At 42.8% G+C, this 23,445-nt stretch overlaps 2 protein-coding genes across 2 annotated transcripts; both read right to left on the reverse strand.

Moving 5' to 3' along the window:
* Positions 1-64: 64 nt before the first annotated feature.
* rlim (ring finger protein, LIM domain interacting) lies at positions 65-9,107 on the reverse strand. Its single transcript, XM_054597977.1, has 4 exons — positions 8,946-9,107; positions 7,851-8,077; positions 4,675-4,788; positions 65-4,586 (listed from the first exon to the last, which is right to left on the reverse strand). Exons 2-4 carry the CDS (start codon positions 8,017-8,019, stop codon positions 2,437-2,439), a joined length of 2,433 nt encoding a protein of 810 aa, XP_054453952.1. The 5' UTR covers positions 8,020-8,077; positions 8,946-9,107; the 3' UTR covers positions 65-2,436.
* A 4,951-nt stretch (positions 9,108-14,058) lies between these two features.
* On the reverse strand, positions 14,059-23,050 carry nexmifb (neurite extension and migration factor b). Its single transcript, XM_054598232.1, is given in 3 exon segments — positions 14,059-15,866; positions 15,869-18,274; positions 22,969-23,050. Coding segments are annotated over 3 exon segments (4,296 nt in total).
* Positions 23,051-23,445: the final 395 nt, after the last annotated feature.

The following is a 23,445-nucleotide window of genomic DNA, read 5'->3' on the forward strand; positions in this document are numbered from 1 at the left end:
TAAACTAATAATTTAGTAAACCAGATTGCACCGATGGACTGTCTCCAACAAAAATCACGCTTGTTATCATACAACTTTTATTTGATGTCAGTTGGGAATGAATGGGGATTGTCAGTGTGTCAGTGGCCAAGTGCTTCATAGATAATAACATGTATTCAGTATATTGTGACCAAGAGCACTGGCACAATGGGTGTGATATTTAATGCCAATCACACCGAGGGGGCCACCAACCATCCTCTGACTGCACTGAACACCATCATTCAAAGTCATTGGAATCAAGGAACGTGATAAATTCAAGTCTGGAAAGCTCAAATATGAAGAGGTTAGGGGAAGAAAAATGCTGTCAGATGAAAGCAAACATGGAAATAAATTATATTTAGACTGTTTAATATAAGTGTTAATATGGAAAAAAAAAAATTATATATCATAATGTGTGCATCTTAAAGCAGAATGAAATTACCCAACAGCATAGTGAGCGTACAGAATGCATACCTGCGATGCATTTTGTAGCATAACAACTTGTTTAATTCAGCGGTTAGATTAATTTAACACCCAGTTAACATACTGCACTGGGTGACACAGAACAAGGCCAAAACTAAAGAATGGCCTGAGAGGGAACATACATTTAATTTACATATTTATGGTATTCAACAATGACAATGTCTTGCATTCAAAATTTTATGTCCCATAAAGGGAACTAATAATTGTGGCAAAGACATCAAACAGTGGAACAAGAAACATGACAGAATGGCATTAATAGTGATGCCCTTTTCTTACTTTAGCCAGTGTTCCTGATCAACAGTGCTATTAAAACCTACAGAACTTCAAAATAAAATAAAATAACTTCAACACATTTTTAAAAAGTTAATAAGTCTTCATTTAAGATTTTAGCAATTAACAACAGTTTTTAACAATAGCATATATTTATATCATGGTTTGTATTTCCCTACTTTCACTTTAGCATGTATTGCACACCGATACGGAGCATCTGCTCATGGGGCAGAAGGAGGGCCCAGTGGGTGAGCCTCTTGACTTTCTAGTGGAGCCTTATTATGACAAAAGTACAATTACTTGAATTGGTAAATGTGTGACACTCAAACCCTTTCGATTAATAACTTAAGTTTTCACGTGTAGATTGGGGAGGCCTCCAGGTGAAGAGATCTGACTTGAGTTGACATGTCATTTGAAGTCCATTTCTGGTCATTTAAAATCAATGTCATACCATCTTAGAGAACTTAATTGATCAATCAAGACTTAAAGACAGTCCAATATGTTAGTTGAAGAATAAAAGAAATCCAAAAAAAAAAAATCAGACCAGTAGCTAATAGATGACAGGACAAATGATTGTGAAATCATTGTTGTACATTAAAAAGTAAACATCCTCTTACATCTGGGGAAAAAAGGCAAGTATATTCAGATTGTTTTACATGTCATGCCTGTTATAGTATTTTCTTAGGTGTGTAAATTCACATGCCTACAACTTGATATCAACCCAATACCGCTTCCAATATTGAGACATCCCTAATTTCTGGTATGATTGCTTCTCAATCGTTTAAATGATCAAGAGAAAATAAAGATGCCATGATTCCAAAATAATTTTGCAAAACTAGCCTGGTTTGATTTATCTTTCCCTTATGTCTGTACAAAAATCTATTTTTTAATCAATTCATCACACAGAGTTTTCATGGTATTTGTTTCTTTCAAATGGAAAAAAAAAAAAAGGGAGAGTACAATCACACTGTTAATGGCAAACCAATTTATGTCCTACATCCTTTGGACATCACAATCTCTAAATGATTCTGCTGTGTACACTAATACCACCTATTTGTTCAACAGCAAATTTAGGGATGCTTTGATAGAGCGTAATTGCGGCTAACACAACCTTAATCTTTATGAGATAATTTACAATTCAAAACCAATTCACTAATACAAAGTATGATTCAAACTTATTTTTACAAGCTTATTTACAGCTAATACTTTGAACTTGTGTAACTAAGAACTGTACCAATACCCAACTTCCGGTATACAAGGCGCAATTTACGAGTTAATACAAAAGAGTAGATGTGACTCAACTACCTGCAGATGTGCAGCATTTATAACCAGGGGATTCTTTAAGAGATACCAGTCTGCTTGTGTGCATGGCTCAACGCAATGCAACAGACTGCTTGGTCACTACAAGTTGATTCAAACAGCATGCATTGCTTGTGCCTAACTTTGGACTGCAATAATAAATGTCTTACTAGAGACTAAATTTGTCCCGATGTCACTGTATGGAGCATCCCAAATCAAACCTGTGAATGCAATATGATCAAACTCACAAATGGTATGAAGGAAATACATTTCAACAGTGGAGACACATTAATTCAAAGCCTCGTATGGACTGGGGATATTAGATTACTTAGGGGTGAGACAAAAAGGCCTGCAGTCTTTAATAAGCTACACCACACTCTCTCGGTTGGCTGATACCAAGACAGCCCTGCGGCAGATGGGGCAAGTGGAGTTTTCGGACAGCCAGCGATCAATGCAGTGCACATGATACTCATGAGAGCAGGGCAGCTTACGTAGCTTGTTACCTTCTGCATATTCTGTTATGCATACACTGCAAGTCTTCAAGGCATCACTCTCACCAAAGTTGCGCATTGAGAGGTTGTCAATCTGCTCTTTGGTGAGTCCTTGGGGCTGGTCCTCGTCGTCATCATTTAGAAGGAAGAAGTGGGCAAGCCGCAAGAAGGGCAGTGAGCTGGGCTCCTCCAGGCTGATAGGTGGTCTAGGTCGAGCCCTGCCCCCAGAGGGAGGTGGAGCAGTGGCAAGGCCTTCATCAATATCAGTCTCAGCTGTCCTTGCTCTGACTCCTGCAGCCACAGGTGGTTCATCAACATCAGCAACAGGAGCAGCAGCAGGAGTAGCATCTGGGTTGTTGAGGGCTTCAGCCAGATCTGCAGGTGTGCTGACTCCACGGTTTGAATCTGAAGAATCAGAGTCTGAATCCATGAGGTAGCCGAGTTCACCAAAACCAGTCATTATCTGCCTAATCATAGATTGGAGAGCCATTGAGGTTGCCTCTCCCAAACCTGCATCAGAGATTCTTCGGATGGGGATGCGAATAGTGCTGACGTAGGTCCTCACACCAGCACGCTCTGATCGTGAGAAAGTCCTACGAAATCCACCACGCTCACTCTCATAAAGAAATGTGTTGTTTGAGTTCTGGGAGCGCGAGCGGGTTCGGCTAGCAATGCTGTCTCTTTGGCGATATTCGCCTGGGCGCACACGGCGCACCTGGAGATCAAGCATAATAGTAGGAGGACGGCGCCCTGCTGCGCCTCCTTCCCCCCCAGCAGCTTCTCCTTCCTGAGTTCCCATATTTTGGGCCTCTGGGACTGTTTCTGCACCAGCCCTAGATGGCTGAACATCACTGTCAGCAGTGCTTTGCCTAGAAAGAACATGTTGTCGAGTCCGAGAACTGCCCTCCATTTGAGGCACAAGGGGAGTATTGGTGGCAGAGTTGAGGCCTTGAGAGCTGTGTGGATTACGAAGACCATCCTGCTGATCCAGGTTGAGAGGGGAGCGGCTCCTGGCTGTACGGGCCCTAGTCCTGCGTGGTTCTGGACTGCGGCTGCGTGCTCTCCTTTGTCCTCTGCGTGGAGAAGGAGAAAGTGGTGGTTGAACCGGTAGGGCGGCAGGTGACCTGGGTGGTTCTCCAAAAGTCTCTTGTGAAACAACTTCTTCTATCTCAGGCTCTGGTTCTGGCTCCACAATGACAGCCAATTCCTCTACAACTGGTTCTACCACCACGTCCGTCTCCATGGGTACCTGCGGTTCAGCAATGGACTCCTGTGGTTCGGCAATGGACACCTGCTGTTCGGCAATGGACACCTGCGGTTCGGCAATGGACTCCTGCGGTTCGGCAATGGACTCCTGCGGTTCGGCAATGGACTCCGGCGGTTCGGCAATGGACTCCTGCGGTTCGGCAATGGACTCCTGCGGTTCGGCAATGGACTCCTGCGGTTCGGCAATGGACTCCTGAGGTTCAGAAAGGGGCACCTGCGGTTCAGAAAGGGGCACCTGCGGTTCATTATTTGCCACCAGGGGTCCAGCATTCGCCACCAGTGGTCCAGTATTCACGACCAGTGGTTCAGCATTCCTGATCAGTGGTTCAGCATTCGTCACCAGGGGTTGAGCATTTGCCACTAGGGGTTGAGCATTTGCCACCAGGGGTTGAGCATTTGCCACCAGGGGTTGAGCATTTGCCACCAGTAGTTCAGCATTTGCCACCATTGGTTGAGCATTTGCCACCAGTGGTTGAGCATTTGCCACCATGGGTTCAGTCACTGCTTGACCCTCTGGAGACTCTTCTTGAGACCCCTGCTCCCCTTCAGCAGCGGCCTGCTGTTCAGCCAGGTTGCGATTCACACTGATTTCTAGGCTGAAGCGAAAATCGCCACTGTTTGGGTTGGTCTGGCTTACGGCCCGCCATGACTGGTTTCCACGATGACCAGTTCTGGTTGTGTTGCCTGTGCGCCTTACTGTGTTCAGCCAGTCTAAGAGACTATCCCCATTGGCAGGATCCTCAGAGTTTTCTGGTGGTTCTGAAATCAATAGAGGTAACAAGTTACAAATCATATATGAATATGACAGTACATCACCAAAAAGTCCCCCAAAAAAAGGCAAACTTACCAACTGGATCTTCTACACTTTCAGTGCTGGGGGCACTAGTACTGTTATTCTGCTGTTCTGGGCCATCTTTTATTTGCTGAAGTCTGCTAAACAGCTCATCTTCTGTCACCTCTCCTGAAGACACATTACAAAAGAAAACAACGGTCTGTTATTGAAAAAGAAAAAAATGACAATACACATATTCCTTGAAGGTTTTTGAGTGTTTATTACACTTCCTCTTCTCTCTTCTGACCACCAATGTAAGCTGGGAGAAAGACATTTGCAGGTGCTGGGAGGAAATGAAAGACTAGCTCCCTGCAATTAGAACAAACATTTTATGCATAGAGAATGGTGAAGTCAGAAGGGGGGACACAGCGAGTACGTTTAAATCCACAGTAACATTCCTCTATTATTCCAAATATGACAATATTCCAATTTTGGGTCATATTAACAGCATATTCTGTTTGGATATTCCAAATGCAGCCTTTTCAATTAAAGACATGTGGGATATGATGATTTGTTCTGGTTTTAGGAACGGTTATGGACATGTATACAGGGCATATGGAATAAGAGTCTCAATTGGGGTTTTACCCCGGTTTTGAGACTCAAGTTTGCTTGTTCACAGTCCATTCTGTGCGTGTCAGTCTGCTCTCGTGCGTAGCCACGAAAAGAAGAATTTAAGGTAGGGAAATTAAAGTTACTTAAAGGGCGTAGCCGTTGGTGATACACCATGGGGGGCGTTTTAAGTTAATCGCAGCATGCACAGCTGCATGTTTATAAGAATATTGGTGGAAATGTTCTTTTTTTTTTGCAGTTTAGATCCATGTCCGTCCAGACTCATAATATATGTAGTGAAGACTTTGAAGGAATTTGACATGTATGATTCAATTGAATAATTTCCAGTGAAAAACATGTCACCTTTCCTTTATACACCATTTATTTTATTTTGCTTACAGAAGACTGATAGAGAGCTTTGTTACATGGTGCAACGACAAGCACCTGAAGCTTAATATCAGCAAAACAAATGAGCTTGTTGTGGACTTTAAGAGGAACAGGAGGCCCCCCGTCCAGGTTGTCATCCAAGAAGAGGAAGTGAAGAGGGGGGACTCATACAAGTACCTTGGGGTCCAATCAATAAAAAACTGGACTGGACTTACAACACCTCAGAAAGGGACAGAGCAGACTTGGATCCTTCAGTGTGTGCTCCTGCAGATCTTCTATCATACTGTAGTACCCAGTGCTCCGTTCTTCATGGTGGTATGCCCGGGAGGTGGCATCAAGGCCTTGAGGTCAGCAGTCTCAACAAGCTGTTAAGGAAGGCCAGCTAGGTGATGAGGTTGGAACTGAACAGTGTGGAGGCAGTGGCGGAGAAAAGGATAAGGGCCAAAATCAAAGCCATCTTGGATAACCCTTCGCACCCTCTCTACAATGAGCTGTGGCAGATTGACTGCTGGTTGCAGAAAGAAGGATAAAGGACAAGATCAAAACCTGTGGGTGTTTCTAAAAGTCAAAGAAGGAATTTCCCCATTGTGGGACTAATAAAGGATTGATTATTATTATTATTATTATCAATGGCTGAATTTCAAGGATGCTACGTTGTCAAATCTTGCCAAAAGACTGTTCCAATGTCGAGGATCCTTTGAGCTCTACAGGACTTACTACTTCGTTCAGGGGATTTTTAAGAATTATTGTGAATGTGTGTGTGTCCTCCACATTCCTTAAACACTCACAATCATATGTGCACAATGCATTTCCTGTCCCCCAATTTAGGAAAAATTGGAAGTATGGTAGTAAACTTTAAGTAAATTGACCTCAGCAGTCTGCCAAAATCTTTTCCTCAAGAAATTGCAATTCTGTTACTGAATTTACACCCATATTACTTCTAAATAGCCTAAAATAAAAGTTTTAAATTTAAAAACAGCAACAGACTTGTTCAGGACCTATTGGAAGCACTGAAGCCAGCAACGGAAGAGATGGACAGCAGGGTAGAGCAAGCATATAGTCACTGCTACATTGGTTAATTAGGGCTGTATTTAGACCAAACAGTTGCTGATTGTTGGAAGTGGAAAGACTAGGCTAACCATGAAAGTTTTATTTGGTTCAAGTTTGAATGAAATGTGTTTTACAATTGGCGAGGTAGATGTCTGGTGGCCTTGAGAAGAGTATTTTCAGAGTACTCAAGCATCTTTGGGTACTCTGAAAAGCGCTCTATAAATAAAATGTATTATTATTATTAATAGTATGTTTTGTTACTGTATAAATAATATTAATAGTACAAATCCTTGATCATATTATTTCATCTTTTAACAGGCCTACATATTTTGAATCTGTCTTTATTGTTTTAGAGAATACAATACCAATATTCCTACTAGAAATTATATAAAAGAATAATATATGGAATTATTCTAAATAAAGTTATTAAAAAAAAACACGTACACTTCTTCAACACACAGACACACTCGCTAGATTGTCCCAATATGTGTTTTCTGAATGCTAGAAAGGTGTCTTTCCCCGCCTGACTTAGAATGACCTGTCCTGCCAAGGAAGCATCCTTAACTTTGAGAAACACCCTGAGAGTTGTCCCTCTTCCGAGTTGAGATTTTTATGATAGAGGTCCTTTACTGTACAGATTGTGAAGCACCTTGAGGCTATTTCTTAAATTTGTTTTAATCTGTATTGGCACTTTTCTTTTTTACTTTATTGTCAGCCAGCAGTACGATACTTTGAAAGGGAGGAATGAAATTAAATTCAGCTCAGACAAAGCATATAGGAAAGAAGATAAATGACAATTGTGAATTATTTTTTTGATAGAAAGTAACAAAAACAGAAAGTAAAACCCAACTTAAAATGACTGAATCCTATATTATTCTGTACACATGACATCTATTGCACGTCTGTCAGTCCTGAGAGAGGGATCCCTCCTCTGTTGCTCTCCCCAAGGTTTCCTAGTTACTACTTACTTTATTATGTATTATACAAATGTCAACATTTTCAGTCAGAGATTATGATCATTACATTACAGTCATTTAGCAGACGCTTTTATCCAAAGCGACTTACAATAAGTGTATTCAACATAGGTATTCAAGAGAACTATTAGTAGTAATCATAAGTGCATCTCCTTTCTTAAACAAGCATCTAAGAGCATAAACCAGATCACAAGACTAAGGACTATTGTAATAAGATTAAAGGTGTATTACCCGGGGTGCCCAGAAGATTGTTGTCTCTCATGAGCCGATAGTCCTCATCACTTAGATTGTTGACAAACTGGTAGAAGGCCTCCTCCCGGTCCAGGCGGTCCAGCTGCCTTCTGCGCTGTGACTCCGGCTGGTCGCTGCCACTCTGCTCTAAACTGTCAGACCCTTCCATTGATTCAGAGGGGAGGGAGGTTGAGGGATGCTCTCTGATCTTCAGCAAGATCCAGCTGCTGCAGAAAAACAAAAACAAAAGATAATATGTTTAGTGTATTGACTAATAAGAAAACCCAGATTTAGAACAGGATTCATCACCAAGGGGTTATGATCCACTCTGTTAGATAAGATGGGAGTTATGGCTTCAGTCTCTGGTGTTACAATTAACCAGGGAAATAGTCATGAAGGGAAAACTCTGTTAGGAATACATCCAGTACTATAGTCCCCATAAACACAACACTGCCTAGTGTCCCAGCAGGAGCCACATGGGACATTTGGTCAATCTACAGCCACAACAAACGTGCCTACTTCAATGGTTTTGTGTTGTTCTAGGTCCTAAGCTAAAGCAGTGTGTTTGTCAAAGTCGAGATAAAAACAAAATGGCATCATATAGCTTAGCTTAGCTTAGCCAGTATTGTAATTAACACGATTTACACCCCTCACAACTTCATTCACAACAACCTACACGAGAGAAACCACTACGTGTGTGTAGTCACAGGTGGAGGGCGATCAGAGGAGTGTGCTCACGTCACCATGTGGACCTTCAGGCTCCTTTAATGACCAAACCACCCCGGCTGTGTTGAGCTAAAGCTAGCTAGCCTCCATGAGCTAAAGCTAACTTAGCCTGTAACTTCGTGACAAGTGTCCTCAGTAATGTCACCGTGCTAGCCGGTGTTGGGGAACACGGGTGTGACTGATAACAAGTCTTGTTTATGGTCACAGGGGTGGGGGGAAACACGAGGAGTTCATTAAAGAGACATTGACGCTACTGTTAGCATCGCCACAAGCTAACGTGGCTAGCGACGTCAACCAGTGACGTTCACAACAGAGCAGAGCTACAATTAGCCGGCTAATGCTAATCAAAGGCAGTTTATATGTCATTACCTGTTCGATAGTGTTCGTAGCAATGTAATCGTAATTCCAAATTGTTCTTCTAATACTCTCTCAGAAACGCTCGACTGTTTAGCTAAGTACGAGTTCAGGTTTCCATTTTCTTTCTTTTAGGAAGGCTACAATGGTCTTCCGGAAACGGAGCGGCCGTGATCTCTATCCCCTGAGTTTAACCTCGCAGGTAGACGCAAGCGCACGTAGCGTCACAGGCTTGAGTCCACGCCTGCCAATCGTGACGAAGGGGGCGGGGCTAGTTGTCAGCGGCGATTGCCTGTAAGACCGAACTCGGAGCGTTAAAACATGTGTTTCCTCCGAGAGCAGCGATAGAAAGAGGATGTTTGTGTTGGACAGTGCTTCACTGTTGAGCTGTAGCGTCACGATGCGGTTGTGAACGCAAATACTCTCAGCTTCCTGCAAAATTCAGGCTAGAAGACAAAGATCTGCAGCTTAAATGGAGAGCACACATATCATTCGGGTTTTAATAGAATGCTCTGTCTAATGTGCATAATCATGCATGACATTTAAGCTGAGGATCATTCAATGGGCTATGTCACATCATAAATCATAAATTGAAGCAAATAATGTAGGCTATTTTAGTAGTAGGTGTCACTATCGTGCTGTTTAATCCCATTTTGACCATGTGTTTAGTGTGTTTTAAAACGGTTTCTATTATCTTGTTGAACAAAGGACAGAATGCCTCATAGTGATTTACATATAGCAATGAAAAAGTGCAGTTACTAAAATCCAATGTTTTGCATCATTAATGCCTTACTTAGTTGTATAGTTCCTAGTGTTAAACAACATGGTGTTTTGCAAGGTGAACAAAAGAACACAGTAAAGCATATTGCCAAAGACAGTGTTGTATGTAGGCTAAATATTTCTTTGCAATATTAACTCACTAAATTCTCAAAAAAGTGCTTTTTTTCAGCCAGCGAAGACTACGGAACTTCCCAAGTTCTAATGATAAATACACTGATCCTGCTATGTCTATCATGCATTGTAGGTACGTCTACAGAGGGGGTCGGCAACCTTTTTTATATAAATAAAGAATCACACAAACAGTTGTCCTAATGAGATAGTCTATGACTACCCATGCAGTGTGAGCAGGCACTGACAAAACAACTAGGGTCTCATTTAATAACCACAGGTGTACCTGATCCACTACGTTCGACATTCTGTCTTATAATTTGCTTGCTGACTTATCGGCTATGGGTGACTAAAGAACAAAAACAATGCTAATACCACCTGACAATTTTGGACGCATACATCACAGAATCTGTTATGGTCTGAGACAGTATCTCCAGCTCCAATTAAGCATGCCAGAATGAGTTGCAGTGTGGACCACAGCAGCCCAGCTCAGAGTTATGGATGAGCAGTCACTCTAGCAATGCCTGACCCTGAGTGCTAATTAGATATGACATTAAAAAAACATGAGCCAAAGCCAGGCTTGTGCAGAAATTAAAATGCCTTGTGTCGAAGAAACGTCCAATATAACAAACAAGGATAGACTAATTGGAGTTATTGAGGTTATACTTAGATTTTCACATTTTGTGGAAACAGCTAAAATTGAATGTAGATTATATTATTCCCTATTACAATTATTGTAATAGGGAATATCCGCCCCACAAAGATGGGGCGGATATTTGCTTAACACACATCTCACTTACACTTCACTCCTGACAACAAGCTGTTTGTAAGTGTTTTCACAAAATTGCATGCCATAACCTTTTGTAATTATTGTTTTAAATGGACTGAATTTGTAAGGGAGGAGATTCCATGTGTACTGTTTATACTGTAGTTACTGGCTACAACAACGGGTGGGCGGTAAAAAACACAACCCAATGCTCTTCAGAAAGCAGCATTCAAAATCTTATTTTAATTTGTATATTTACTCCATAAACATTATTACAAAACTCAGCAAGTTACCAATATTACATTATCACCATACAGGCTTGATCACAAATATTTAAAACCTTTGCAACAGTTACAACAAAACAAAAAACTAAATAATACTCAAATAATTTACATGAAAATCTATAAAACAGCAAATTGTTCACAAATCATATTTTTTTTTCCAGGTTTTCATTTTTTTCTTTGCTTATTTGTGTTTTGCACAGTAACACAACACTCTCACAACAAGATCATGGTCTTATTACAAAACTCCCAACAAAATGTAAATATTTCTAGTTTTTCTGTTGATATTCATATTTTGGTTTTTAAAACCAGAAACTTGTCATTGTATATCCTTTCCACTGCCCATAGAGGCGCATAAAAGGTTACTCACACACACAAATACTTCACAGCACTTTCTAAGAAAAATATACACTTACAAAATATGTTACAAATTGGCACACAAAAAATATACAAGATTTTGTAGTGTCAAGAGTTCATTAAGATTCCTTCTGGTAACAACTCTAGACAGTATATATAAAGCTCGGTAATCTTTTAATGAAAAGAGCAAAAGTAATTCCAATCAATGTTAAAGAATCATGAAGTGAATACATCAAACATAACATTATAATATACATTCATAAAGAGGGTTAGGGACCTAATCTATTTTGCATTTATTTTTTGTTAACTCTGGGAAAAAAATTGAAACAAAAACAAACAAACAAAAAAAGATTTTCAGCTTTCTTAGCACCATTAACATGAGGCAGCTCAGCAGTGGCACATTTTAAAAACAAAAATAAGAAAAAATGACTAAAATAACTATGAACTCAGAGAAGTACATTCAATTTGACAATAGGCAGAAATGAGAGAAGGCAGACTAAATGGGCTTGAAGCCCATGTGGAGCTTCCCATCAGCAGCTTGTCTTGGTCCTAACCCTGATACACGGGAGAAAAGAAACAATGGATCATGGCAGAGAGGAGAAGGAAAAGAGACAGAGAAAGATTGATTATGATTCTTGCCATATGCAAGCAATCAATTACTATCACCTCAGAATTACCATATCCAGTGTGACAAGGCCTGTTTTTGAATCAAGCCAGGATTTGTCCGCACATTTCCATGTAGTCTCATGTAATTACTGCTATCTTTAAAAATTAGGTTCAACATTCAAAAGAAAGAAAAAAAATAGGCCTTTTGTTAGATTATATATTTATAAAAGATAATCTTGTAACCAGTTGAAGGGGCTCTGCATTTCCCCTGAAATACATTTAGTATAAAAAATCAAAAGATTTTATAACTGTTTAAACATGATTGTATGGTTCAATTTAAGGTGGATTTATTTTTGTGCAGTGAGGCAGTGAATGAGCCACAAGTAATTAATATAAATGGCCCAGGAATACATTGGATCAGATAGTACAAATACATTTTCTTTTTCAATTTGTGCCTTTATTTGGCCTTGATTTTCTGGTGACATTATTTCTGCCAAAATATTGACCCATCAAAACTGAAATAACAGTTAAAGACACCATATAAAAGAAAGTAGTTAAATTAAGACATTATGTGATTAATTAACAAAAAGTAACCATACAACGAATACACCAGTGGTGCAACTTATAAAATATGGCAGTGTTGAGAAACAAATTACATGAGAATGTCAAGAAAAATTACTGTTTAAATTACCATTTCAGGTAAGATAGAAGTAAGATTCCCATGTGGAGCTAATGCAAAGACATGCTTTCCTTCATTTACAGGATTACTGATTCCATGTGTACTGAAAACTGCTTTCACATTCACATTTAATCTAACTGCAAACATGTTATGTCCATTCACCACTGATGCGTGCATCAGAATCTCTTTGAGTTATAAACTGCCTTGAATTTCTAGTACAAAACAGCAATCCAGTGAGGCACAGCCCCAACTGACAAATAATTTCCTTGCTTACCCTCAAACATCTGCACTACACTCTCCTTGGTCCAGAGAAAGCTATATCTTTTATCGTTTTCCTCTATAGTAGCCTTCAGAGCAGATCTCCCCTTTGCCTCTCTTTTGTTGCTTCTCAGTGCCAGGCGATGTTGAGGTAAATTGAATTTGGCAATCAAAGTGGGGGAAACGAGGAGAGTCTTTCTGATTTGGTTTAGTGAGTGGAGGTGTACCACTGCCAGCTGTTGGTGCCTTTCATCAGAGAAGAGAGTAAAGTCCCAAATAAAGAATTCCTGTGGTGGCAAGTCTTTGCAAGGAGTCTCCAACCCGAGCAGCCAATACTCCAATGGATAGAAAAGAGGAACAGCCAATATTCACACATATATAAGAGGTCATTTACACAGCATTGTTACTTTTGGCACATTGATTTTAAGATTATAATCATCTTTTTTTGCAAATATTGCATGTCCCTGTACAACAACATTGACAAAAATACTCTGAGGGTGGAGCTTTATGAATTTGCAAGGCGTAAAAATGTAAATTTAGATAACCAGTTCCTCGAAAACTCCAGAGGAAAAAGAAATGCTTGATTAAAGAAAAGGGGGAGTTATTCCAACTTTGAGGGGTTGAAAAAAAGACAAAGTCTGATATGTCGTCAATACAAAATGGTCCCATCTTGTGTTTTCAAGATGTCTTGGGCTTAAATAGGGCTCATTAATTGTAGGTTCCTTCTTGAAATGAGCCAGGCAGTGTATGAAGGACAGCAACAACAGGACATCCATATTCTGCATACAAAAACAGATGAGGAGGAGGGGTGCGTAGATGTCACTCAATGCATTTGTGTATATAGCTACATCTTTAGGGAAAGGGGGAATAAATACATAATTCAGGGGAGCTAGTTCTGCTGAGAAATACAAAAACAAAGTTCCTCAAAAAGGCGACAGAACTGTTTTCAAGGCTTATTCTTTTTTTCAGACAAAAAGAAAACAAAAACGACTATAAGAAGAACAAACGAAGCAGAAACAACAAAAGCAAGAAAAATGCAGCCATGGTCGTTTCAAATCTCAATCAAGCTTGTCACAATCACTCAATAGGTAGTTTGCAAAGTACAAGAAGTTTTTCATGCAGATAGTAATTTCCTCTTCGGGTGGGGGTTAAAAGGAAGTGGGAGTAGTCAGGGGCAACGTAGTACTCATGCAGCTCTGGCATAGCGTCAGTGTAGGTATGCTTGGAGGGGAGGGCTGAGCAGGTAGTGGGGGGAAGTGAGAAGGGGGTGCAACAGCAGCTGATAAGAAAATATTACCTCAGTTTCTCAAAAGAGGTCATCAGTGCTATGTCCTTATTTGGGTCTCTCTCAGCTCGCTTCCCCTTCAGTGTCTCAATCCGCGGGAACTTTGCACTGGTCTTGTGGCGGTACAGCTTTTTGTGTGCAGGCCCAGGGTTAATAAAGTTGGGTTTATCAAACATGTTACAGCCAAGAGCTAGCTGAGGGAATAAGGGATGAGAGGGGTTGAATTTGGCCTGGTTCTTTCCTCCCTTTCCCCCTGCCTTTCTGCCTCTCCCAGCCCCCGTTAGCGCGGCTCCTTTTTTCTTCAGGTCGGCTTCGGTGCCTGCCAAGATTTTGAGGGTCTTTAGGTTGAGGCTATTGGCCTCAGAGGGCATGCAGGCCTCAGACATGGGATTCCACAGTGGCTCAATGGAGGCCATCATGAACCTTTGAACCTCAGCCATGCCCGAGACAATGTTGGACAGAATATTGGAGGGCTCCTCGAATTCTCTCTGGTCGTCCCCTACCAGGCTGTTGCTCTCTGACCAACCGGTGCCAGACCAGTCCCCAGTGCTGCTACTGTCTGTCAGGCCTGTGCCACAACCACCTGCCTGGTTCTTTGCTGCCTTACCCTCCAGCATGGCCTTTATCTTTTTGGTGGAACGTGAGTTCTGTTTGGGGGTCTTGACCTTTTCTGACTTTGGAGCTCTAGGAGCCCGGACTTTCTTTGGGCTCTGCCCCGCAGCTGTCTGCTTGCAGTTGCCTTTCCTCTTTGACTTAATGCTTTTTGCACCAGCCAACATCTCACCAGTCTGTTCATCAAATTCGGTAACTCCCTGCTCCTTTTTATCTAAACGTAACACATCCTGACTGTTAAAGTTATGCAGCGGAAACTGTCTGTCTTCCACTGTGTATGCATTTGCTGTGTGCTCTTGTTGCTGCATAACGTCACAGTTCCACTTTACCTCCCTGTTGCAGTCCATAGTCATGTCATTCACATCCTGGTATTCTCCAGCATTCCCTGCCATTTTCATCTCACGGCCCACCACCTGGGGGGACAGGTTTGGGGTCTCAGGAGGGGAGAGCTCTGACAGTGATGAGTGTCTAAACTTGTCGGGGGTGAAGTTGGAGATGTCCAGCAGGTCCGAGGACTCCCTGAGTGGGGTAAGGGCGTCCACACTCTGCTGAATCACCACTTTGGGACTGCAATGAGCTAAGAAGCTGTCTCGGCCCTCCTCCTCACCCTCTCGCTCGCAGGACTTGAGGCTGAGGGAGCTGTAATTGCTGGAGGAGGCTGACAGAGAGCCCACTGAGTCATAGCTGATGAGCCTGCCATTGTCTGTGCACAGGGACCCTCTCTGGTATTGCACCTGGCCCTCCACACAAGCAGACTGACACACTTGCAGATCTGCCCCAGGCTGCATCCCTGCCTCCGTCAGGTAGCTCTTCTCATAAAGTAGCCTGTCAGCTTCAGGGCTTAGCTGGCTGTAGTTAGACACTGGCAGGCTGTCATTCAGGGGCACAGCAGCTGGGAAGTTGTTGGGTAAAATGGGAGTCTCAGGGGTCTCAGGCCCAAAGCTCTGGCTGTGACTTGCACAGAGCTGCGGGTGCCACATCTGGGGGAAGTTGGGGCAGTTCTGGGGAGACTGCTGGAGCTCTGACTCGGAGGGAGGCGAGAGGACGCAGCTCTGAGCGAGCTGCAGAGAAGAAAACTGTTTCTCCTCTAGGGATAGCCCCAGAGGGTAACGCTGCCTAGAGGGCTGTTGGGGGAAATAAGAGATGGTTGCTCCACCAGAGGAGTCAGTAGCATCTAACAGGGTCTGCAGGTAGCCCCCGGGATAACAGGGACACCCGCCTCCACCGCCTCTGAGGGGGGAGCTTTGTCAGGAGAGCAGGTGGACGACACGAAGGGGAATTTCTCCTCAGATGTGTGAGCGTTGGTGGTATTGTCAGAGAAATGGGGTTTGACTGTAGTTGAGCTAATGCCTGCCTCTTCTAACCCAGCAGCAGGGTCCCCAATCTGTGCCGCAGTGACACAGGCATCCGTTTCATTTGTCACGCTCCTCCCCTCCTCTCCTTCTGCCTCTTTCATTTTCTTGCTCCTCAGCCTGGCTTCGCTTTTGAATTTCCTTATCCTGACTGTTTTATTTCCTCCCAATCTCCTCCCCTCCCTTTCCTCCCTCTCCTGGGAGCGGCTCTTGGCTGTGACTGCGTGCGTGATGGAGTTTGTGTCTGATGTGACTGGGAGGCCTGGGGCTGCTATTATTCCCCCTACCGTGGGGGTGGCCTCTTCTTTATTGACACCTCCCTGGCCCCGATCAGAGAGAGGGGAGCACTGTACTGTCGCTGATTGCTCCACAGCGTGAATCCTCTGAACCTTAAGCCTGTTTGCAATCTTGTATTTCCTTTTGGGATGACTAGAATTAAAAGGGCGATGATGGCGTCCGTTTAGATGAAAACCGCGTTGTTGTTTATCTCTGGCAGCCAGCTTAAGCTGTTCCTGTCTCTCTCTTTGCTTCTCCTGCCAGAAATCCTTCAGAGGAGCCAGTGTCTCATATTTGCTAACTGTGTCGGTGTTTAAGCTCACAGTAGCATCCACAGGGTCCAACTTGCCCAATTTCACTGACATGAGTCTCTCCCCTTTAAACCTGTTGATGATAATGTACTTGATGACCACTGGCGGCTCTTTACGACAGGATTTTCGACGTTTTTTGGGGCACCAGTCTACATCCTCCTCCTCTTTTTGACCAGACGGGGCTTTCTCTTTTTTCTCTGCATTCTTCTCACTCTCAAGCGAGTCAACGTCATATAAATAATCGTCACTGTATCGAACCTTTCTCTTGGAGCGCAAACCATAGTTGAGGGGGTTAGAGGGACTGAGCAATCTCTTTGAGTGGCCCTTCTTAAACTTGCCCTCCTGCAGGGTGTCTGAGGAGGAGCCAGTGCAGGAGCTGTCATCACTGAACTCGCCTGACTCCTCTGTGGAATTGAAGTCCATTAGGTAGTTGACTTTGGGAGTTGACATGGGTGAGCCTTGGGAACCACCAAGGGGACTCCTACCACTGCAGTCCCCAGCCTTTCCTTCCTGTCCTGTCTCAAGAATGAGCTCATCAGTTTTGGGCTGAAGCTCCTCAGCACTCCTCCTCAAAACTCCAGCTCCTTCCTCTTTCTTGGCACAGTTGGCCAGGACACTAGGGAAGAAGTTAAACTGCGTCTCCTCCTGGAGCACATTTGTCTTTTCCCTCATGTTGTCCTGGAAAGACTCGTAGCGAATCTTCAGTGAACAGACATCACTGCTTAAAGTGGAATCATCGTCCTCATCATCAAATAGATTGTCAACGTCTTCCTCAGAGAAGAGGTTGACTGACAGTTCATTCTTAGAACAAAGGTCCAGCAGTTCCATCTTACTCTCACTGATGAAGGATTCAAAGTAGCCCCAGTCCTGACCGGCGTTAGCCAGCAGAACCTCCTCTCCGCTCACTTTGTCCAGTAACAGTCCCTCATACAAGTTCTTAGCTGTTGCATCATCTTCTGGGTCATCACAGTCCTCTGTTGTTTTGTTTCCATCAACTCTCTTACCCTCACCTGGGGCTTTGGGCAGAGGAAAGCTAAGTAGTTGGTCAGAGAGGAGCTGTTCTCCATAGTGACTCACTGCCTCCCCCGCATGGCTCAGGCACTGGATGCTGATGTTGTTGATGTCGGAGAAGTCCTCTCTGCTCACATCACCTATCCTTACACTTAGCCCAGTCTCTGTGTCAGGGCTGGTGTTAGGGTCATGGGGCGGGTTCGGGATGGAATTAGGGTCGGTGGCATCACGGGTCTCGATGAAGCATCCAAGGCAGGTGCGGGTAGGCTGAAGAAGACACTCCTCTGTCAGCGCAGACACAGAGGCAGGCTCCATCATTGTAGCTGACAGAGGGAGGGCAACAGGCAGCAGAAGAGAAGTCTTCTGAGTGTCTCCCGTTGGGCCCCAGGAGCTTACAGCTGGGTCGGGAAGTGGTGTGGGAGTGTGGTGAAGGTGGGAGACTACAGTTGGAGCATCATCAGAGGGAGGGCAGGGGGCCGCTGTCAGGCCCAGAGAGGAGTCAGTGCCAAGGGGCAGGGAGAGTGTTGGGGATGTAGGCGTGGTCCTCTGGTGTGTTGGGCAGGCCCGCTGTGAAGTCTCTGCGGCAGGAGGAGGTGAGGATGGAGGGAGAGCAGCATCAACAATGCTGCACAGACTCAGATGACCACTCTGCTCACATACCCCTGCAGGGAAAAAATGGAAAATATGTCAGATCTTTCAACTCTTTAAACTGTAATTCTTCCTAAGATTTAATTACATTGTTCTGTAGTTATCCTGACATTTTTTTCTGGGCTGCTGAAAAGCAATTAGTGCCAATTTACCACCTAGAGCTCAAAATGTCATTTTGTGATGCGAGCCTTAAGCATTAATATTTCAGTTTTGGTATTAGATTAAATAAGAGGTATGAACAATGTCAAGTTGGGACAACTTCTCACCTATTACTGATTGATTTCCAAATGTAAAAGGCGAGACGAAACACAGACGTAAAAAAATTCTCAGAACATATAAAACACGAGTCAGGTCACTCAAAAATGAAGTCACCTGCCTCATGTTAAGTCAACATAGTGGCACAAGTGAAAGTTTGAAGAACTGCTGGGAATGCAGTTGAACAGAACAAATTTAGCAGTTTTATCATACCTCTCCAAGAAGAATAAGTGTTCGGAAATTGGTTGTTAGTGATCAACAGAACAACTTCTACAATTATGCAACACTTATTTCAGAGATAATAGTTACTAAATGTTTTTTATTTTGTGTTAAATTAAGCGTAAGAAATACTTTATGGAAATAATACACAACAATGATACAATGGTCTTCCTTTACCAACCCAGGAGCAATCAGAGAGTTATAATATGAGATCGATTCAATGCAGTCATCTTGCATTGCCTCCCCCTCCTTTTAGCATTTCATCTGTATAGAAGCAATTCCAACTTAGCTCCGAGGTATAAAAGATACTACAAGATTTGTGGCAACAATAGCACTAATGACTAAATTGAAAGTAGGTTTCGGTGATTTTCTACAGGTCAATTGTGACAATGTCTTAATCAGTTGAAGACATCCATCTGATGAGAAACTATCAAAACCCACAGAAGCGGGCTTGTAGCAGCAGGCAAGATAGCTTTGTTTGCTCTGCATAATTAGATGACAGCAGCGGAGGCAGGTACCTACACATGGGACACGACAGGCCCATATGTTGGAGACTGTATAACCAATATCATCTACACCTGCCTCCCTCTACAATCCCAAGCTGCTCCCTCACTCGTATTCTTTAAAATCATGCCAAAATTTAAAAAAATTAAAATTTAAAAAAATACCACAGCAATTAATGTGTTCACAGAGGTTAACTAGCAACGTCCCCCATTTTATAATGGATGCGCCTCATTATTGAGGTAGTGATAAATGCTTGAGGGAAAGACTGCTTAACAAACAGTATTCAACATGGCTGTATTAGCAGTGAGTAAATCTTTGAATATGGATATGATTCAAGAGTGATTTAACGAGTTAATGAAATTTCTGAGAGAAAGTCTCTCTGGGTCTGCGGCCTGCAGACACATCGGAGCAACCAGAACGCCTACTAAAAGCATACAACTGTGCTAACTGTCGTCCTTAATGAAGAAAACCTCGAGAGAAATATGCATCTTCTCTCTTTCTTTCGGAGTCAATAAACTGTTATAGCAGCAAGTTGAGAGAGGCTGCAGAAGCATCACAGCGAGGCGTTTGCCATCAGTTCCCTTCAATCTGTGAGCAAAAATGACCTCAAAGCAAAAACATGTTACTGACATATGTTCTCTGACGACGACAGATATCCTTTCTACCTTTAACAACTACTATCTTTTTGCTTTTACATTTTGTGCCACACTCCTTTGTATAGCATTTGTTGTAAACATAGGAGGGCCGCAATGACATTTTTGTCCAGGTGTGGACACAATTAAGCAAGTAAGTAAGTAAACAGCACCAGTGCTTGAAATCTACCAAGTCATTTTCCAGCTCTTAGATAAGTAATAATATCTTTATGTGTCTTATCTCTTTAATTAGCCCTACAAAGCAGCAAAGCCGCAGAAAGAGGGAAATTACAAGAAAAGGGGAGAAATTAACTTTCCTTATCCCCTCCATGCTCGCATGAAACCTCAGCTGCCACCTGATATTGCCAAAAGATTGTTCAAAATTGCTGTGAAACATTAAACTCACATTGAATAATGTGTTTCCTCAGGGTTTATAATGGATTAACAATGTATCCTATCCAATGTGTGCGTGCATGTGATTATTATGGTGTGTATGTGAGAGAGAGAGAGAGAGAGAGAGAGTGTGTGCATGCTTGGATGAGTGTGTCTGGGTGTGTGTGTGTGTGTGTGTGTGTGTGTGTGTGTGTGTGTGTGTGTGTGTGTGTGTGTGTGTGTGTGTGTGTGTGTGTGTGTGTGTGTGTGTGTGTGTGTGTGTGTGTACGTGTATGAGAGGGAGAGTGATAGAGTGTGAGTATTGGCTTGGGGGTATAGTGTTATCGGGAGGCCATCTGTCTCCAGCTGGACCATTAGCTCTTCAGCTGTTCAGAATGTGCCACAGATCAGTCAGTCAGACAGGTACACAAGATACACAAACAGAGGGACACACACACACACACACACACACACACACACACACACACACACACACACACACACACACACACACACACACACACACACACACACACACACACACACAGGGTCTTACAGCGATGATTGTAGATGACAAATCAAGTTTGACATTAGAGGTCAAAGGGGGATCGGCAGCCTCATATTCACTGATACGGAACAGCGTAATGTTACCACTGCATCTGAGCTGGCAAATGTAAACAAGATAAACATCCAAAACACTCACTGCTGCCAGAATTCAATATCTAGCTTTGCAAAGAGAGCAGCTCATATACTAATAAAAACAAGCTTTATACCCTCTGAGATAATCGCAACACAGTTGTAGTTTTGTAATTGTGTTATCAGCAGAAGTGCTCCTTGAATAGAAACTGAGGCTGGATGTGACACAGCTCACGCAAGCTGGCATGGACATTCACCACCGAGCATATGGAAGGACCCCGGCTGCTGGCAGGAGGTGGTGATCTTCTGATCCTGAGCCCTGCCAAGCCCAGCCGTGCTAGACAACCCGACCACCGCCAAACTAGACCAGACCAGACCGGACCAGTTAGCGCTCAGGGTCTCGCCTATCTTTCTAGGCATGATTTTCAGGGCTTCATCCACCTGAGGTAAGCCCAGGCCGCTCTGTGCCAGGTGGCTCTGCCGGGGAGACAAGCCCATGCCGATGAACATGGTCATGGACACGAGGAGAGAGGAACGTTGGCGTCTGTGCCTCATCTATTAGTGTGTCAGATGCCACACAGCCACGCTTTTTCTCTCTTCACTAACAATCCACCTTCAGTCACTGATATTACTATGAATCCAACTCAGGCCTTCATCCCATGTGGCCAAAGGGAATACAATAGCTCAAATATTACAATATGAAGTACGATGCAAATGAAAACAGCTGACATGGCCTTTTCTTCCTTTTAATGGCTTTTTGAAATCATTCCTCACACCCATCCCCCCTTTTCCGTCCCCTTCCTTCTCCCTTTTTTGCTCGCTATCTCCTTCTCTTCCAACTTCCCGTCTCCTTATCCCTGCTATAAGGAGGCTTTTACATTCGTAAAATGCCGAGCTAGCCATTCTGCAGCTCAGCCACCCGGGGCGTTCACTCATCCGAGCTGGTAGACCAGCCACAGTAGCTGCTTGCTGCCTATGGCTCCATCTTCACTATAGGACATTTTGTGAATGGTGGGGGGAAATCAATCCAGCCAGTACAGAATGTTCATAATAAGTGGTGAGTAACTGCAGCATGATTCACAGCCATCCTCCTCAGAGAGCTGCCCTATTCCTGCTCAATGGAGCCGCTTTTACTCTTTTTTTCTACCTCCCTTTTCTACTCTCATTCTCCATCCTCTTTTCCCTCAGAAGGAACAGACTAGTGCCGGGGATAATCTGTGTGATTCTCACAGTGGGGACCGGTCAGTCCCCATTGAGCCGGACCAGAGCTGAAACACTGAGATAAACCTAATCTACGGATCAGTGCTGCTTGGTAGAGGTAAACTTTAGGGGGCTGTAGGTAGCGCCTGAATGAGTCTTGGAAAATGCACATTGCATCAGCTTTTGTTCAGAACACAGAAGGAGCTACTGACTAAGTTGAATTAGGTTTTAGATCAAGGGCTTACATCAGGGAACTATCATGGTATATGTTATTGAGAAATCACAAAGTGGACACAGGTATGACCTAAATAAACACTAAATAAATCAGAATAAACACACTATTTTGCCTACGCTAATGACTGTGAATAAGTGTGAAAGAATTAATAGTTAGACCCTTTTTCACATTTGCACCTGTCTTATGAGAAAAGGTAGATGTCATTTTTCCGAGTTGGGGGAGCATCAGACGAGAGGATTATCAATAGCTTAAAAAGCTTCATTTAATATTTCCTTTCCACTTTTCATTTAAAAAAGAGAGGATGTGTTTCACCTCCCCCCTATTTGTCAAGGAGCTTAAAACCGAGTGTGAAAAGCTAATTCAAGAAAGCTAGTTCAATGGTTTGCGGTAATACTAATTGTCCTTTCAAAGTTTTTGAGCTATTGCAATAGAAACTGTTGTCATTAAGTTGTTTCATTTATTTCAACAAATGCTTGATTCCTCTCAGAAATATCAGAATCTCTTCTCTTAGGTCGACAACCAAGTATCTCTTAATGTTCAAAGCAAATGATCAAATAATAGAAAGGCTAAATTAAAATCTTTATGTACATTTTCTAATTCAAAAGAAGTTAGATATTATGCCAACAAGCTACAAATGGAAGACGAAAGTTTTCACCTGTGTTCTCCACTGCATTCGCATTCTCTGGTTCTGAAGTCTTCACAATCAATGTGAGACTGCTGTCTGTTAACACATCCATCAATACGGCTCAGCGCTTCACCTCCTACGCATCATTTTGACTGTCCCACCTGTTGAAAGAGAGAAACACAGAAAAAAAAGAGAAGTGAGTGCGGAAGGGATCGTTAAAGGGTGACTGCAACTTGTCTAATGCAGAATAACATTAACAGCATTACATTAGATTTCATTACAACAAAGGCAGACAAACATGAAGTTGCAGTAATTGAAGGAAAAGCTTCAAACGTGATTGAGACATCAAAGAGTCCCTTGACAATCACTCCTTTCTTCTCTGTATCACAGAATCGTATCTAGGATTAATTTAAACTTTAACAACCAAGAAAGTACACAAAGAGTCACAGCAGAGATCGCTATGGCAACTGTATGCCATACTATCCTATTTTAAGCTTCATTTAACAT

Source organism: Anoplopoma fimbria, chromosome 4 (assembly GCF_027596085.1).
Source record: "Anoplopoma fimbria isolate UVic2021 breed Golden Eagle Sablefish chromosome 4, Afim_UVic_2022, whole genome shotgun sequence".
Lineage (NCBI taxonomy): Eukaryota > Metazoa > Chordata > Actinopteri > Perciformes > Anoplopomatidae > Anoplopoma > Anoplopoma fimbria.